General features: G+C 43.5%; 1 protein-coding gene across 16 annotated transcripts in view; it reads right to left on the reverse strand.

The window, feature by feature from the left end:
- Positions 1 to 18,945, reverse strand: part of mef2cb (myocyte enhancer factor 2cb) — a 72,140-nt gene that overhangs the window by 31,983 nt on the left and 21,212 nt on the right. For all 16 annotated transcript variants that reach the window (XM_069523902.1, XM_069523897.1, XM_069523896.1 and 13 more), the window contains one exon: positions 8,441 to 8,691. In XM_069523902.1, the coding sequence (XP_069380003.1) occupies positions 8,441 to 8,494 (54 nt within the window). In that variant the 5' untranslated portion in view covers positions 8,495 to 8,691. The remainder of the gene's footprint in view (positions 1 to 8,440; positions 8,692 to 18,945) is intronic.

The raw sequence follows: 18,945 nt of genomic DNA on the forward strand, positions 1-18,945 counted from the left end.
TCTCTCACTCCGTTTGTGGGCATGTGCAAGTGTGTGTACTTGTATGTGAGGCCTTAGACCAGTTCCTTTAATAAGACGGGCATACAAGTGCCCACATTGTCAAAATAGAACAGCTTCTATTCTTCCTCTATTGTTTGGATGAAAAAAACTAGAGCAGTGAAAGTGAGTTAATTCTGGGGAGCTGCACCTGGTTTCTTCTCTGAACCATGTGTGCGAGCTCTCGTATGTCTGCATGGGAAAAAATGCGCCTCTGCCAGCTTCTCTCTGAGCAACACTGCTTCTTTTTATTAGAATTTTCTTTTCTTTTCTTCAGTGACTGTGTGTATTAAGGACACTGGAGATCTGTATTGACAAAGATTTTTACTGAGCGGAAACACTGCCAGCACAGTGCCCAGCTGGTAGCTAATGATCTCAGTTTGTTGATTAACTGCATGTTTGTCTATTCTCTTCTGACACTTAGCTGGGCCAAAAGAATACAGAGAGAAAACTCATAACTCTCAGTTATGTTCTGAATACATTAATACCGACAGTAACTGTGGGTTATAAAGGCCTTTAAAAATAAGAGATCCATGTGTGTGTGGATCATGAATAGATTTGTGGTGAAAATCTATTGTGCACTGCCCTTCACCTTTTCTTTTTACAACTTTGAGACCTGAAAGAGGAGAAAGGGTTGAATGGATATTGATAGATAGCTTTGGATTACCTGAAATTATATCTTCCAGGATGTACCAGGGAAACTGAATATCAAATGAGTTTTTTTCTCCTTGTCTCCCTGTCTCTCCACTAAGATTTGGTAAAACCTTGCATGAGCTGCAGTATCCTGGACCAGCTCCACAATCACCGCCCCCCTTCAAAAGTTTTCCAGTGATGTCACAGCGTCGTGCCTATCTTTCAAACAACAGAGACAAGAGACACGGATGACGTTCTCACAAACCGGTGTGCGCAGTGTCAGGTTCTGTGGCTCGGCACAAACGCTCATCTGATTCAGACGACATGAGGAGAAAAGCTCCCCTGGGCACTAAATACCATGCTGACATTTACACAGAGAAACTAAAATGTGAAAAAGAAACAAGCCTCATCTTTTAACACCCTGAGATGAAAAGGTGTCTTGTGACAATAAGATTAATTTTCATATCAAACCCATTCTGGTGTACCGTCCGAAACTGAAGTACAAGCACCCTAAAGGCGTCCCCCAACAGAAGAGCTACAGAGCACAAGTCATACATGGGCAAGTAAAAAAGATGACAGCACTGTAGGACACAAGGTCAAGGCAGCGTGTTCGGGAACAGGACATGTAGAGTGTTGTCTTCCCCTGGTGTTTGGATGCAAGGGGCACCAGGGGCAGGTACAGGACACAGCTAGCTCCCGGCCCAGCTCCGTTATCACCCACTCACTCAGTCACATACTCTGCTGGGGCCACTAATGTTTCCGAAGGTTGCACACGGCGCACACACGTGGGCTGGGTGTAAGTCCCACAGGTCCACAACTCTCAAAGGGGAGGTCCAGCTCAGATCACTCACGCATTTGTGGAATATTACACACACACAACAAGGCAGTATAAACACGCTCTCTTCGCTTCTCGTTTTAACATGTAAAAAAAAAAAAATTCTGAGTAAAATTCAGTCAAAGTTGTATCACACTGCAAATGGGGATCTGTGCGTGCTTGTTTCCCACATATTAGGCTATAATTCACACATAGACTGACTTTAACAACACCACAGGAAGAGAGTGAGTGTGATTATGAAAAGCCTTAACTGACCAAACAATAACACCTACATAAATATCACACAACACCCCCATGTCTCAAATGTGACACGTACAACCTGCTACCGCCAAATCATATACATTACTAATGCTATGCACAGGCATCCATAAATACACAGGCATACATGGAGGTATACAGTGCATGCTTGCTCGAACACACACTCACACATAAATGCTATCTATGGTAAAAAATGACTCCTGCAACATCATGTGGGATGTGCTAATGTGCACCGTATCTCAGCGATGCAGGTTCACAGTAGCAATTTTCACTAATCGAAGGGACTATGTAGTGACTTCATGGTCTCACTTGTCATGTGACCTTTTCAGCCCATTAACGTCCGCACTGGTGATGTCACCATCGGCCCTTCCTGTGCAAGATCAAAACAGCTGCCCGAGCCCACACAGAGACGTGTAAACTAGTGCACTTTTCAGATGCTACTGCTCGGCCCCTCCAGTGGGTAAAAAACAGATGCTACGAATGATCTGCAAACATTTACAGAGATGTGACAGTGTCGGGCTCTGACTGCTTTTCACATCAGAAACATGCAAATTATTTTTCCATTACTGAAAAACCCCTGGTTCTTAATATGATAATTTCTTTTGTAAGTAGCACATCGAATGGCTGATTATTTCTAAATAGAAATAAAGTTATGAAACTAATATAAACAAAAAATAAAAGAATCTGTATTATTTTTATTCTATTTCTAATTTTAATTTGTAGAAGCATCCACTGTAGATGTGACACGTGGGGGGAGCGACCATGCATCAAAGAGCCAGATTTGAAAGTTTTTTCATTTATACAAAATCAGCATTTTACAACCTATCACATATTCAATTTTAGGATTATCAGTTATTTAGACTACATTTGAAACAAAACAAAACACTGGTTTAGTTTTTAAGTGTTCATGTCACAAAAAAGTAAGTTGAAAAACTTTTGAATACTTTCTTCACAAAGTACTTTCTGAAGGAGAACAAAATACCTGTTCATAAGCCTCTGTCTACTCAGTTTACACAGGCTGTCTAGTACAACTCTCAATTACTTTAGCGCGTAATGAGCACTAAATCATAGTGAACATAGTATATGACACACAGACTTTATTTGTTCAGCCCATCCACCTCCACAGCCCTATCTTAAGAGATTCTCACACACACACACCCACCCTTGTAAACTCCCAAACCATGTCGCCACAACATCCCCTTTTTAGAGCCATGAACTCATTCTAATTCTTTCTCTCTCTCTTTTGTCTCACTCTCTTCAATCATACGTTTATTGTTATGTTCATGTAATACTACGTATACCACCACTGGTCAAAATTATTAATAAAAACAAATCAAAAAATTATACAATTTAATAACGCACTCTGCTCTACACAACTGACCAGTCGCGTCTCCTCCAGGCGACAAAAAGAGGAGAAAAACAACCCTGTGATGAACAGAGGGATGAGAAGAAAGGACTGATAGCGGCTGCTTCACTGCCACATGGGTGAGAGGGGAGAGAGAATGACAGGAGGGGGGGCGGACGCACAGGAAGCACATTTGTATGCATTTCCTCTCATAACAGGAAGAGGCCAGTGGCTTCCCCTTCACAATGGCTTCGCTTCTCCTTCCCACCTCCTGCCTGCTTCCCTGGGGGAGGAGGAGGTGGAGGAAGAGGAGGAGTGGAGAGACAGGCACCAAAAAAACTGCTGGTTAGCAAACCAAACATGGACGGACACACACATGTGCGCACACACACACACATAGAGATGTCAGTCAGCTATAGAGCGGCACGATTTGTCTTGAGACAAACACTTATCCCATTGTCAGGGGCCAGGCAGGAAGACACGGGCTTACGCAAAAGGAATAAGAGGAGCCCAAGACCTGGGCCTGAACTCTGCCTCACAGCCAAAGAAGCTGTTAAGAGGGGTATTACGACAAAAGAGGCTTTGTCCTACCTCTAATATATGCTATGCTCCTCTCTCTCCTCAAAACCCCATTTATCATTCTTCTTCTGCATGCCTTCATTATACAGTCGGAAGAGGAGACTCCTTCATCCAGTGTCTAAATCAGAAGTGTCCACTTTGAGTTGCTATAACCGAATCTATGTAACTGATTGAGCAGCGTCTTAATTATGCCAATTCTAGTAAGACTCTAGGTACGCGTCTTAAAATACATGCTAGTTTATATTGTTCTCCTTAGCAGAGGTAGTAATTACATTTCAGTACAGCACTGAAATGGCTGGCTACGCTCCTTCTGTGTATGTTCCTGGTTATACTGAAAAACCGCAACTGGAAAAGGATATGCCTACTGAAAAAAAAGAAAGTGGATGTTATACTGCAAGGTCCAAGTTAGTGGCCGGAACGACAAAAATAACTTCGCTGTCATTCATTTGAGGTGCATAAACTTTTTGTCGTTGCACCGTCGCAAATATAAATAAAAGGAAAAGAAAAGAATAGAACAAGAAACTCTAAGGAGCTGACTGGCTAAAAATAATATTAACATGTTCCCACCTACTTAATTGTGTTTTTTTTAAGGGTTTTCTGAAGAAAAGAAAATTAGAAATTCTTAAAAGGAACTGCATTGTTTAATAAAAAAAAGTTGTAAGTAGATGCTATGCTACACATTTAATTGTTTTAGTGATTTCTGCTGCAAGTAAATAACTTAAAACTTTTCCTACTTACTTTTATTTTGAAATAGTAAGGCCCTTCATAATGACACCGACAGCTAACAAAGGAAACAAATGAGATGAAACTCAGAAAGAAACTTTAAGACTTTCTCGTGAAGAGGGAAACATTAGAGAATGAGGTGAGAGAGCAAAATGAGCCACACGAAGAAGATGAGAATGAGAAACAAAAAAGGAAATAAGTCGAAGGAGGCAAAAGAGAATAAAAAGAAAAATACAGCAGCACGAAGGTGAGAGCTCAGTGAGCCCTTTTTCAGTTGAGGTCTCACACTCGCTTTGGTATAAGAGGAGATGGTAGAAGGTGGGAAACAGGGAATTAGAGGAGGGGAGCAGGAGTGAGGAGCTACCCTGTGGGCCTCATTATTTTCCTGCTGTTAATTTCACTCACACATTTTCTCACCCCAGTGCTGTTGATTGGAGAGAAAAATGCTTTGTCGTAGAAACAAAAACACCCCTTTATTTCAGCTGCGGTTGAAATAGTGAGGAGAGAGTGGACGAGGCGTATATACGCAGGATAACATAAAATCATGTATCTCTCTTTTTTTTTCTTCCAGCCAAGTATGTCTTTGAGTTGTTTGTTGTGGAGTTGGGAAATCCTGTTGTTTTACTTCCTGTTACTGATGACCTTATCCATGCTTGACCTTTGGCCCCCAAGTCCCCTCCCCCTTAAAACCATGTCCCACACATACGCACAGATTCGCACAGATGAGTCATTCTTAATTATGTCCACTGAATGAACTGGCTGCTGAAGTAACACTAATTAGAGCCAATTTCTGCAAATTAGTCGATCCCCGAGACTGACCCCAGAGAGATGGATGTGTTTAACATGTGTTTACAAGCAGGCATGTGTATGTGCTGCATTAACAGGACACTAAATGCACCTAAGTGTTTGTCTGAGTGTGTAATCTGCAGTTCCTCAAACTATGAATCTATGCCCGTGTGCGTACAAACACAAACCTGCACGTGCATCTTGTGCAGTACAGTAGGTGTGTGTACTTACCTACCTGTGTGTGTTTGTTCTCTGTGTGTGTGTTGGGTCAAGAGAGTCTGCTGTCTGTGTGCAGCCCATGAGTTTATGGCACAGGGGGCTCTTTCATGTGCCCGAGGCTGGGAGAGGGTCTGAGTGGTCGGGGGGCTCGGAGCCAGGGCTCGCACACTGCTGCCCAGTGTCCAGAGGTCCGGGCAGCCAGTCAACACCAGGGAGGCCTGGTCCTTCTGCCGCTGCTCTGGGGAAGTGTTTCAGGGCCTGCGGGGTGGCAGCCCGAAGTGGCCGCCCAGAGAGAGCCAGGCCCTGTGCCCACTGTGATGCTGCTGCAGGGAGGGCAAGGGTGGACACGCGGCACTGCCCCGTAGGTGGCAAGGTGGTGTTGACAGCCACGCACACTGGTGCCACGCTTCAACGTGTGTGTGTGTGTGTGTGTGTGTGTGTGTGTGTGTGTGTGTGTGTGTGTGTGTGTGTAGACTCAGACGGAATGTTACAACGGGTCTATATCGTTATTTTCAATTTAATATGTGTGGTACAATGTCCTGTTTTATACAACTTAATGAGATGTTATATAGATATATACAGCATCTGTTAAATTTAACTATATCACTATATATTAATATAATAGTAATATCAATCTGTTGATTAAAAAAAGACCCGAGAGGAGTTTTCAGAAGATTGCAAAACTTTTTTGATGTAAAAGTATGTGAGGAATTCGAGGTTCAAAGAAACACTATACAAACTCCCCCAGTGTTTATTTGGCTTGTGCTCTTGGACATTTCCTCAAAAAGGAAGTGAAAATATGCAAAGCTAAAGCTTCCGTATTCTTTTCTTTTTTTTTTTAAAAGAAGAAATTTTAGGTTTGCTGTTTCTGTCTGTGTCGTTGTCTTTGTCTTGTGATGTCCGCCTCTGTAAAAATGATGTAATTTAGGCTCTAGGTTGAATGACACTTAATGCCATATGCTCCTAAGAGAGAACTTGGTGTTCTCCGCATGACTTGTTGACATCATATCCGAAGGAATAATTATTACATGGAGCCAACAACAAAATAAGTAATCTATCATTTAAGAGATCAAAACAACAAAATCCAGTGATATATTGATTTTCCTTTCCCTGAACCCTCTCCTCTCTCTCTCTCTCCTCCTCCTCCTCTGGCTGTAAGTAAAGCCCGGATATCTCTGGCATCGATTCCCTTCAGGTGTCCTTCCTGTCTCCCTCTTTCCCTCCTTATCCTCAGGAGCCGGAGTGCTCGGTGCTACTGGCGGGCCCGGTCGACGGTGGGATGAGAGAGGAGGGCTGAGATAACAGTAAGGAGGAAGTGTGGGTGCTTCTGCAACACGATAGCTTTAGTCCTTGTCTAAAACTCTGTGACCTCCTCCTTGTTCTCTCTCTGTCTGACTGCTTGTCTCACCTTCAATAACAAATACATGATTTCGATTATGAGCACACAGGAAAGTATAGTGAAACAACCCCTCCGATTTTTCGTTCTCTTTATATTACAGCCCGACCGATATTACCTTAGCCTTACCAGTGAGTCTCTGCATCACTCATTTCAAAGTATTCCTTTTGAGAGCAAATAATTCAGTTCAAAGTTTATCAACATTTTATTTGTTCTCCGAAGATGGTGATGTAGTTGTCAGCAATACTTGCAAGGGGAAAATAATTCAAGGATCTATATCAGTATCTCTTATGCAGAAGTGAGAACGTTTATTTCTTGGAATAAACAACATAGAGAAGATGTGCATTCATTGTGTTTTCTAATTTGTATAATTCTTTAAAATAAAGTTTAGGATTAAACTGTAAAGTATCAGCCCTCGATCTGTCCTGTATCCAAGGTGAACAGTAAAATCAAGGTATCAGTAAAATCATAAATCATTACTGAAAGCTGCTTCTTTATTTCAGGTACACTCTGTCTCTCACCCTCTTCACAGGATTCTCTTGTTACCATCACATTCATTGAGTTCTGTCATCACAATGGTCAATTACTCTTCCCGCATGACTCAATCGATTCCTCGTGCCTCTTTATGTCACTTTACTCCGGCCACAAATGAATGCTTTTGACGGAGCGCATGGTGAGAAACTGTTTGTGGACCGTTATTGTGGATAAAGATGAGGCAGAGGCAATGAAGCAGGCCCTGTGTCTGCAGAAGGTGCGTATGTTTGACCTGTGATCCAGGGGGCCACATTAACAGCGTATGGATCCAATTGGGCTGCCAGGAAGCTGACAAAGTGTCAGTGGTCAGTTGTGCCACAGGAAGTGATCGATTGTGGGCCTCGAGGGCAGTGTGGAGAACTATGTCTCTATCTATTTCCTGCCACAGACGCCGGTGTCTGCTTGAATCACGTCGTCCGCTATTTATTACGTCTCTCTCTCTCAAGTAATGCCAGCTGTTGTGCAAAAAAGTGTCCTGCAAGAACTGCATAATTGAAAAGTAGCTGTTTAAGCATGAAGTTTTCTTTTGAATTATTAGATCAGTGATTTAACACCTTACCTAAGTGCAATATAGAGGAAATCTACTGCAAAGACATACTGTCTCATTGTTTGTTTCGCAGGCCACCCTTAATCTCCACCCTGTCCAGCGTGCGTCACTTCAGATCATCCATCTCTGTTGGGTTGTTTGTTAACAAGTTTTCTCACCCTCTTCCACTGTCAGTGAGCTAAACTGGGTGGCATGGTGTGAGAGGTTGGGTGCCTCAATTGGCAGCAGCCCTCAGAGAGAGGGGCACTGATATGCCAAATTAATTTTGAGACATACAAATGTACTCATGCAAATTCAAACATCCTGCAGTCCTCACACTGGTGTTTTTAGATGGAGGAGAAACAACACTGCTATTATAACCCAATAGATCTTCTACACCCGAAGCAATAACTGTGTTATCCCCACACACGCCTCTGTCCCCCAGTTCACATATTGCCCAGACTCCCAGAAGACCTTCATTGTTAAGGGCTGTGTGGGGTGCAGGGTGTTTCTCCTTCCTCCCTTCTCTACCTCCACACTCATCCATCCTCCCATCCCCCAGGGACTCACCTGTCTGTTGCGTTCATCCATAATCCGCGTGATCTGAATCTTTTTCCTCCCCATCGTCCCCGTCTCTTTTCTCTCTCTCCTCTTTCTCAAAAAACTTTATGCTTTCTTCTCTCTCCTCTTTCTTCCTTTCTTCCTCGTCTTCTTCTTCTCCTTCCCTTTCTTCACTCTTCTGCTCTTCCTTTATCTCGTCGTTTTTTTTCTTCCCTGCTTTCTATTTGTTCCAATCAACTCAAAGATTCCAGCATCTGTACCTGCAAGAAAGGAAAAAGGGGGGTTGGGGGGAGGAGAGGAGAGGGTGAGCATTAAATGAAATGAAATATGGCAAAATACTGAGAGAAAAAATAATAAAAGTGGCATCATGGCAGCCACAAGGGAGGTTGAAGAAAGACAAAGAATCTGTCAACAATGTTGTGAGAACCGCTGTGTTTTTCACTGTCGATATCATGCAAATCAGGTTTTGCATTTTTTTTTTCCCAGGCACCGACTATGAGAAGAGACAGCGCTGTCAGGATCTTGCCTCGTTCACAGAGACTTTGACAGTGTTTTGGAAGTGCCGCTAACTTAAACGCTCTAATCACCAACACTGTTACATTACCTCCAGACTGAGAAATACATTTTGTTTCTTCCCACGAAACTGCACTGTATTGACAGTGGAGCTGCCAGAAACATCTTTTTCTGCTCTATCTGCAGCTCATCTACAAAACTGCAGGCGTGAGTGGCGAGATAGGATACAGATGTAAAACTGAGCTCAGTGTTGCCATGTTCTGACAAAACAAAAGCTAAAATAAAAAAGAGGAAAATGGGGGGGGGGAAGTGCCAAAAGTCATCGTTTGATAGTTGATAGTAAAAAAAAGTTGTTTCTTAGAGACAGAAATCAAACAAAATTCCAACATGAAGTTAATCCAGCTGGAGATAGTGCACGTCAGTGAGTGCATCTGAGGAGCAAATGCACTCCTGCATTTGCATGAGTGTGCAGATTAGTGTGTGCGTGTGTACCTGTGTTTCATGAGCGCAGGCCAGCGCGGCTGCTGCTGTGCTGGACTGCATGTGCGAAGAAGAAAGCTGCGCTCCAAAAAGTTTGCATGAGTGAGTGACTGTGTGTCCATGTGTGTGTGTGCACGTGTGCGAGTGTGTGTTCTTGTGCGAGCTTGGCTAAGCCCGAGCTCCAGTGCATCTCTCCAGAGTGCTAAAGTAGGCCAACCCAATCTATCTCAGGGAGGAGCAGAAGAACTGTTGTTGTGTTTTCTTTTGACAGTAGAGGTGATAACGTCCCTCGTTATGCAAATGAGCATCCCATTATTTAAGCTCAGTGCAATGCAGGGGAGCTGTCAGCGCCGTCACATAAAAAAAAATCTTCCATCTACCCTGCCTTTTTTTTCTCTCTCTCTACTTTCCCCTTCTTCTCTCTTCTCTCCTTTCTGAACCAGATTTCCGGCACCTGGCAGCACAAGCATCAGACGCTGATGTGGAAGACGACACCGCTTCACCAAAAGACATGTCAGTCTCAGTCTCTCTCTCTATCACTCGCTCTCTTCTCTCATAAACCCTTGCTCTCTTCCTTGCTCTCTCAGATTCTCTCCTTTGCAAGCTCCCACACACACACACACGCACACACACACACACGCACAGGCACATTGTAATGCACTTCCTTTACCCTTCTTTTCTTTTTTCCCTCCCTAACCTGAATCCATGTATTTATTGAGTAACATGCATGAGAAAGCACAAGAAAGCTCTAAACCCCTGAGGTGAGTGCAGCACATTGCTATGCACTTGACCTCTTTGTGCTGGAGTGGAGGACATTGATAATGAAAGAGCGTAATAGGAACATCCAGGCGTACTAGTAATAGTGACAGACAAAAGGCCTGTAGCAGTAACTAGAATGATCATGTGTCCCTTCAGAGTCCATGTGCAAAACACACAGATACCTGAATTTATTTCAGATTTAATATGAAATAACATCACTCTGAATATATTTCAAGAATCTCTGCCCCGAAAGTTTCACATGCACAAAAAGGGTAAAACAAAACAAGACAATACAATTTAAACAATGATGAAATGAGCAACAAAAAGCTCCCTGAGTTGATGTTTGGAACACGCCCACTTATGGAAGGAATGAGATACAAACACAAACACATCACTTGACAGTTTGGACAAACAGCCGATCTACGCCATCACAATAATAACAAGATCTAAAATAACTCTGTGGCAGCTCTTAAGAGGCTACCCAAAACATTTTAGCATCACTGTGAGCAAACACACCCAACCGATAGACGGGAAAACAAAACGCTGCCCCCTGGAGAAAAAAAACAAAGACGGATGTTGTCAGACAAACTCGGATTACAAACCAACACTAAGGCACTTGGCACAAGACAGCCAGACAAGGATATCAATCAAGCTGGCGTACCTCAATCACAGGCTGACAGCATCATCCCCACCCAGTCTTTGTGCACAACAACACTACACGGCCCAGGCATCGCTCCAAACAAGGAGGCGTTACCGACGTGATCCCTGCCTCCTGGCCTCCACCTCCTCCTCGTTCCACCCACAGCTCAACGAGCAGAACTGAACCTCTCAATGTCAACACCCGCTGGGGCAACACCTTAGGCCTTACGTAACATTAATGCTAAGACTAAGCCCGTGTCCTGAACATTTAATCCCCGCACACTTGGCTCCCAGCGCCAGCCAATGCTCCCCGAGGTGAGGCTCTGGTGCCGCTCGCCGCTTAGCCTCGTGCCTCCCCACCTCTGCGCCCCCACCCCTTCCACCCGCCACATTTCCTCTCACTCTTGCCTCCTCCTACGCATCGACTAAAGTTCCCTTCCCGTCGTCCCAACCACCCCTTTTCCCGCCACCATCCCCCACTCTTCTTCACACCCGCCCCCGTCCCATATGAGTGCCAGGCAGCTCCTGGTTAAACACTGCCCACCTCCTCATCAGGCTCCCTTCCCTCTCCTTCCCTTGTGGTGAACGGAGCATCAGTTAACAGATTACCACCGAATCACTCAATCCAATTTAGCCTCATAACGCCATGGCAGTGAAACAGAGCGAAATCAAGCCCTGCTAAGTAAACATGTTCAAGTGGCAGAGGGCAGAGATCCTGAGCAGGAATTTTTCACAGGCACACCTGACCTTGAGAGGGCAAAGAGGTGAGAATGCAACCAGAGGAAAAATGAAGACGCACAGCGCAAGACAGGAGAAAGAACTAACAAGCTTTTAGACATTAAGCCAATTTACTAATCCCTAAGTAAGGCGTAGGGGAAGAGGGAATGAGCTGCGAAAGATGAAGAATACACTTAAGAGTTTATTTGTCTTCTCTGTGGAGTCTGACTAATGGTAATGCCTGCATTCACACGAGTACTGGTAACTGGATGGAGACCGGGGCAGGCGACTGCTGAGGTCAGAGAGCACGCTGGCACCGAGTGGGCCGAAGCGCAACGGTTGCTCCTCTGCTTGTTTCATACCCTGGGTCCCAACTCTCTGCTGCTTTGAGTTGGAGAGGTGACAATGAAAGAAGGAGATGGGCAGTGAATGGGAGGAGAACTGAGAAATTGAAGAGGAGAGAGGGGGAAATGGAGTGAAGAAGCACGGAGAGGAATCTTTTTGAACAGGCACCAGACCTCTCCAGGGGGAGGGGAAGAGCTGTACCCACGACCCTCCCATCTGTTAAGCAGACGGACGGAGAGAGAGAGGGGGGGGGGGGCGAAGGTTGGGGGAGGATGGGAGAGATGGAGAGGGAGCAGCGATTCACCATAGATCTAATGAGTATTCTCTCTCTCTCTCTGTGTGTGTCTCAGAAGTGGAGCTGAGAGGACGACGAGAACATATACACTCAGTGCACCACAAGGCTTGATTCTAGGTCGCCTCTCTCCCAAGTGTTTAGTCACTAAAAACTAATATACAGCACAAAGCGCTTTTTCACATTCTAATAGACAGTCTGTGGGGTGCTTGTTAATGTGGCTTTGTTATTGAGGACAGACACTGGAGATGACTCCTTCGAATCAAGGGGGGGGGCGACAAAAAGAGGAACTTTACCTTGACTCATGCTCAGGCCTGCAATTTGTCACATTGAAAGATGGTTGCTAAGGTTTTTTGTTTGCGAGCTACTGAGAAGGGATGTGACATGAAATGAGAAGAAATGTGGGGCTACACAAATTCTCCTTCCAAGAAAAAAAAGGTTGAGCCCAGTTCAGCTTTGCCCTTCAGAGAATTGAAAAGGGGAAAGATGTTAAAAACGAAAGTCGCAGTCCTGTAAATGCGACGTGTGCAGGATTCTGCTGATGCTGACATTCTCAAATCCTAATTCTACATGTTGTAGCAAATTGGGGAAGGTGATTTATCACGACAGGATTGGCGATGTTTTTCCAAGAAACCCCACCTCGGCAGCACAGCCTCGGCTCATGGTACATCTGCAACACATTTGGTACTAGCATGTGTCCTGGATGAAAAAAAAAAAAAAAAAAAAAAAAAAAAAAAAAAATATATATATATATATATATATATATATATATATATAATGCCAGTATCCACTATCCTCCTAGGAAATGTGGTTGTGAGGATTTGAAATAACATATTACACTGCAGTAAGTAAACCTTTTAGTAGGTGTATGGTACATTAAATAAACGCTCTCTCTTTTTAAATAAACTCCCATTTCCTTGAAGAAGTAGACGGAAAAAAAGAAGCTTTAATATAGTTTTCTAAATACTATCTGAATGTCAGTACACTGACAGTGCTCCATTTTCATTCCAGCATTCCTGTCATGTCGATTTCTTTTCCTCAAGAACATATTTCTTTTCAGATGTGTAGATTTTTGGAGGTTTCGTCTCTGCGTCTGAAGCCACGCGCACATACGTGTGTGTTTGTAGGCACATCCGTGTCTATGTGTTTGTGCTTTTTTTTTTTTGATTCCGAAATAGTGGCACACAACACTTTATCTCTTGTGAGGATGAATGGAGATATATATGAGAGGTGGGGAAGGATCAAGCGAGAAGGAGCGAGTCGATGGCCAGGCGGGATGGAAACAGAAAAATGTGTATCAGGTCTCATTGTGCCTCTAATGTCATTACAGGCAGTGACTCCTCTATGTGGCACCCAGACTCCCCATCTGTCAGAGCGAGATAGGCAGGGTGACGAATGGCTATCACTGCTACTTCCCTCAACCCCCACCTCCCCCACCACTCTAATGTCTCTATCTTTTTTTTTTTTTTTCGACTGCTGGGGGAGAAGAGTGACCTAAACCTGGGCGGTAGCCCATGCGTAGGTGGGCCTCTGTGCTTCTGAATCCCAGCAGATATTAGGGCTAATTTAACATGTTAGCAGCTAAAGAGATTAGCAACATGTACATCTGGGGATTAGAGTGATAGTGGTGGATCATCCTATAATGTGTTCATTCCATCTTTTTTATTTATTTTTTCTTTCCCAGTGAGCATTCTAGCTAAACTTGAATGTGAGATGTGTGTGTGTCCTTAAGTGTGGTGTGTGTGCTGGAGGATATGTCTTCACCTGTCTCTCTCTATTAGCTCATGGTTTAGTTGGATCATTAGCGAGACAGAGACGGTTTCACATGTATTCTATTTTCAATCTCCACGTAGCTTAGAAGTGAGACACCTGTCTATTGATGAGGAGGAAAGTGAGCCAGTAGCCCGTGGCTGGCACAAGTTTTACAAGTGTGATTGACATTATGGAATAAAGTATATTGTTATAAGTAGCAGCTCTAGTTCCGCAGCATGAGTTCTCAATTCATCACCGACCCCCATTCAACCAATTCCTCAACTTAAAGCTTCATACTTCAACTTTAAACCTAATTGATTTTAAAACTAATGACAGCCTCCCCGTGCTGTTTCCCCCTCTTATCCTTCAATCCAACAGCTCTGCCCCAGGGTCTAGGAGGACAGAGAGACAGGAAAGACACACACACACACACAGCGGAAGGACATGACATCAGCAGGCAAAGACAATCAAAGGTGCTGAAGGTGCTTCCTTCACCAAATCACTCACATATTAAAGTGCGAGTGAACAAAAACAAAATGATTTCTGAATATGAAATTACATTCTGCCTTCATTTGAGTTCCCTAATATATGTATCCTTTTGCTTCATATATTTTAAAACTTGCAAACTCATTTATCATGAAGCAACAGATGTATTGGGAAAACACTGGGAATTGGATTGAAACTACTTCTTTTTTTTACAAAATATAAATATGAATACTTTTAGGTAATGAATCTGACTAAATTAAGTCCATATACAAGCAAAAATAAATCCTTGTGAAACAAGATCAGAAAATAATTTTTTTAGGATCTACTTAAAATTCATGAAATCAAATAAAAGTTGAATATTTCTAGACTAAATTGCGCTGCTTCCACTCAAAAGGCAGACCTAGAAGAAATTCACCTGTCCTCAAAATACATGTACCTAAGAATAGAAGAACTAATACGAGGGAGGTAAATGATTGCGTGGTAAGTGATTGCAAATTCAAAACCTGATAAAACCTGTTTAATCAATTCTTCAACCTCTAAGTATCCACTCAGCTAAGTGATTTCAGATGTACATAATTTATTGTGCATTAAGATTTCAGCCGATTGCTTTATCAGTATCAGTTAATAACAATGAAGGGGTTGAAATGGAGGTATGACAGTGTAAGGCCCTGCCCTTCGTTTGGGCAGCTGCACGTCTCACTCACCACCAGTGAACATGGGCCTTGGGCCACCAGAGCCACAATGGAGATAGGTAGCCATCCGTCAGAGCCAGTATGGAGGCAGGTGAGAGCTATCTTTCCATAACCCATCGCTGACTTCCCCAAGGACAAAATGACTTGACACAATGCGTCAACCCCTCTGTTTGAAAGGAGGCCAAGGGCTGTAGAGCTGCAGCTGCTGGGCCAAAGGCAGATGAGCAAGAGGGCACATGTGAAAGCGAGGTGAAGCTAGACAGACGGGGATAGCGAGGAAGAGTGGCCTTTGTGGTTCCCTGCCGATTATCAGCAGCTTTTTTTCTTTTGTGGCGATGGCTTATAGAGCCATGAGCGATAAACAAATAAAATTAGCAGACCACAATGACAAACTTGCCACACACATGCCCGTGTGCCAAACTGGGGGAAAAAGTGGTATCAGAAAAAAAAAGAGAAGAAAAGAAAAAGCAGAAGCAAAGGCGAGCCACAATTTGGAGAGGCCCCGGAAAGGCTGGAATGAATCACCATTTACTGCATTCAGTCTTTCCATGGCATGAGCATAGGGAGGGGTGATGAGCATTCAAGGATGAAGTAGAGATAGAAACGATGATGGAGAGAGAGAGAAAAAAAAGAATGGACTTAATAGAGGTGACACAGTACAAGGTGGATTTTGGCAAAAAGAGACAAAATGAGAGGTACTGAAATGGTTTAGAATATGGAAGTGGTGCAGATTTTCAAACACGTCTAATGTTTCAACATAAATAACTGCACTTAAGTTTCCCTTTATTAAAAGAGTCACATTTTCTTTCATTTCTTCCTCCCTCTTTCTTTCCAGTAGTAAAGTCATTTAAACTGCTCTGCTGCAGGTCAAGTTTTCCAGCCACTGTAAACCACTGTCCCAATGCACACGTTGCCCTGTGCACCCAGGTATGTAACCGACCGCGGACAGAGACTGATCACACGTTTGCAAAAATCTTCGTCCATGTGCGCAGGCAAGTCGCTCTCTGGTACTGTTTTTTTTTTTGTCATGATCGCGAAGCAAGCGGCACAAGTAATGAACAATGAACCCATGTTGTGGAAATGCACTATATGAACCCTTCAATGAGCGTTCCCAGCCCCCACAGGAACAGCCGGGAGTCATGTCACTAAGAACACAAAGCACTGACATATTCACCCAATTATGTTCCCCGCCGAGTATGACAATGTCTCAGGATGTTAGCAATGTTCTCCAGTGGGGGGAAAAGGGCAGAGAGTGTGTGTGATGTGCGTGCGTGCGTGTGTGTTCGTGTCAGAGGTTTGAAACTGAGGCTAAGGGCTAATTTGCAGCATGGGCCAGGCTTTGCTTGTGTTCAAGCACACAGCAAACTTCCCCAGTAGTCCCATGCACGCCCCGGCACCCTCCCTCCCTCCTAATCGCCCCCTCACCTCCACACTGTATCAACACCAGACATCATGGTTAAGATGATCTGCTGATGATTTCATCACACCCACCCCAAGCCCCCTACCCCTTTACTCTTTCTCTTTGCCACAGCATTCTAATCACCCTAATTAAAAGCTTTGTTCGTTTAGAAATCTCTGATGACAATTTGTTTCACTCTACCCTACAGCAGTGGTGGCTGTGAGGAGAGGAGAATTAAATTTGATCTTCTGACAGCAATTATTAAATGCTCCCTCCTGGCCTCAATTAAGGCCTGCAGGCTGATGCTAACGTGGCTAACCCTCGTGCAAACCGCGAGGTTCAGGCGCGCACTTGCTTTTTCTTCGCTACCTTCATTTTGTCATCCTTAAACATGAATGTGGTGGTGTATGTGCAGGTGTATCTGTGCGTGTCACTTTTATAGGTATGGAAATGCATGCATGCCTCTCATCTGTTTTGCATTTGCTGATGGGAAGAGGTAAATAAAATTATTTCCTTTTTTTGGGTGGGTTTGTCGAAACTAAGTCAGCATGTGGAGAGTGGTAAATCTACAGGGAAGTTGTGGAATTTACTACTTTTTCTTGTCTCGCTTCATCAGCAAGTTTCCACAACGTTACTATTGCATGAAGTTGTTGTTTTCTAAGTTTAGACATAGGCTTATTGGTGATTTTCTCATCTCTACTTCTCACTTATCAAGACCATTCACTGTAATGAGAATCCCAACATATATACAAGAAAAAAACTATATAAGTATATAAAACATAAAGAGACAAACAGTTGTAATGATTATGACGCACGCATGGATTCAGGTTTGCCTGCGTATGTTATAAAATGACCCATAAAGAGCAAACAAATAGTACAAACTATAAACAGTTAGCACAATGCTGCCTCTCCATGTTGTTGTTACACTCCAACAGCATTACATGCCATGGTTGTATCCTTTCTGAGCTGTTGAAGTGAGAGCCATAGCTCCGCTTTGAGTCCATGCACAGCGTGTGGGTAATTTGCGCAGAAGTAGAAGGTTGCACACTTCAACAAGGATGTCCTTCATAGATTCGACCTTCTGTTTTTTCTTTTCTCTCATTTTTTTTTCTTTTTTCTTCTCCGAACGGTCCCTGTGCTCGGCTAGGAAACCAAGTAACCTAGATCGTAGACTGAGGGGAGAGAGGGATTGTGACAGAGAAGAAGAGAGACGGGGGTTGAGAAAGAGAGAGAGAGAGAGAGAGAGAGAGAGAAAGAGATGCAGAGCTACAGAAGCAGTAGGATAGATTGAAGGTAGATAGAGACTTTGACACCTTAACGCCCAACTCAACCTTTAAAAACCAAAAAAAGACAAAAAAACTCAGCTAGAATGATGTCATGTTCACTTGGTTACCACAAGCTGATTGTGGATGATTATTGGTGAGCATCATTTCCCTGTTGATGCTGTGCATCATTAAACAGAGATTGTTCCACTGTTAATGTTTGTTTAAGCAAAGGCAATATAACGTTTCCAGGCTCTGTCTCCTCACCACAGACACACACAATCACACACATACACACTCTTAGACACAACGTAAACTTGAGACCCAAGTTTCAAGTTTACGTTGTGTCTAAGATTGCTCTGAATCTATAATTTAAAGTCATATTTAGATTACTTCAAACATAGAGAAGGCAAATACAATATAAAAGCATCTATATCAAAAACTTTTTCAACCCCCATTATGACAAATATAAATATATATCAAATAAGAACACATATATAATAATATATATATATTATTATATATATATATATTTATATACATATAAATATGTATCTTTTCCAGAACATAGCTTGAACTCTTCTACTTTCACAGTGCCTTAGATTTCCCAGAGGACTGCCGGTGGTGAGATGTTTGAGACGAAAGGTTGTGCGTAGTGTGGAAGGCGTGTGGCGGCATACAGTACCTACAGATCAACCTCTGTTTAGGGGAGTGGCCCCACCAAGGCCAGAACTGGGCCAGACTCAGTCCAAGCCTCTCATTAGTCATCGGCTGGGTGCCGCTTTCCCTTTTGGAGTGGTTATGGGGGAACCGGCGAGGGTCTGGCAGTTCCACTGTACTCCACTCCCAGCACCATCACAACCCGACCTCATCAAAGCGAGCGCTCGTAATTTGTCACAGAAAGCAGCCAATTAACATATGTTAAAGGAGGAGGGAGGACGAGAAAGAGGGAGGAGAGGAGGGGAGGGCGGGTGAAAAAAGATAGCGTATGATTAAAGAGTCTGCACAGCTGCACAAAATCAAGATGGCAAAGAGAGGTTTGAAAGAGACCTCAGACCAAGTAATCTGATAAAGCTTACTGTTACTTAACCCCATAAGCAGGAGCGAGAGGGAGAAGGGGAGAGGGTAGAATGAAATAATAGAGAGCAACAAATATTAAATTACTGCTGTGAAGCTAC

Source organism: Paralichthys olivaceus, chromosome 4 (genome assembly GCF_024713975.1).
Source record: "Paralichthys olivaceus isolate ysfri-2021 chromosome 4, ASM2471397v2, whole genome shotgun sequence".
Classification (NCBI taxonomy): Eukaryota; Metazoa; Chordata; class Actinopteri; order Pleuronectiformes; family Paralichthyidae; genus Paralichthys; species Paralichthys olivaceus.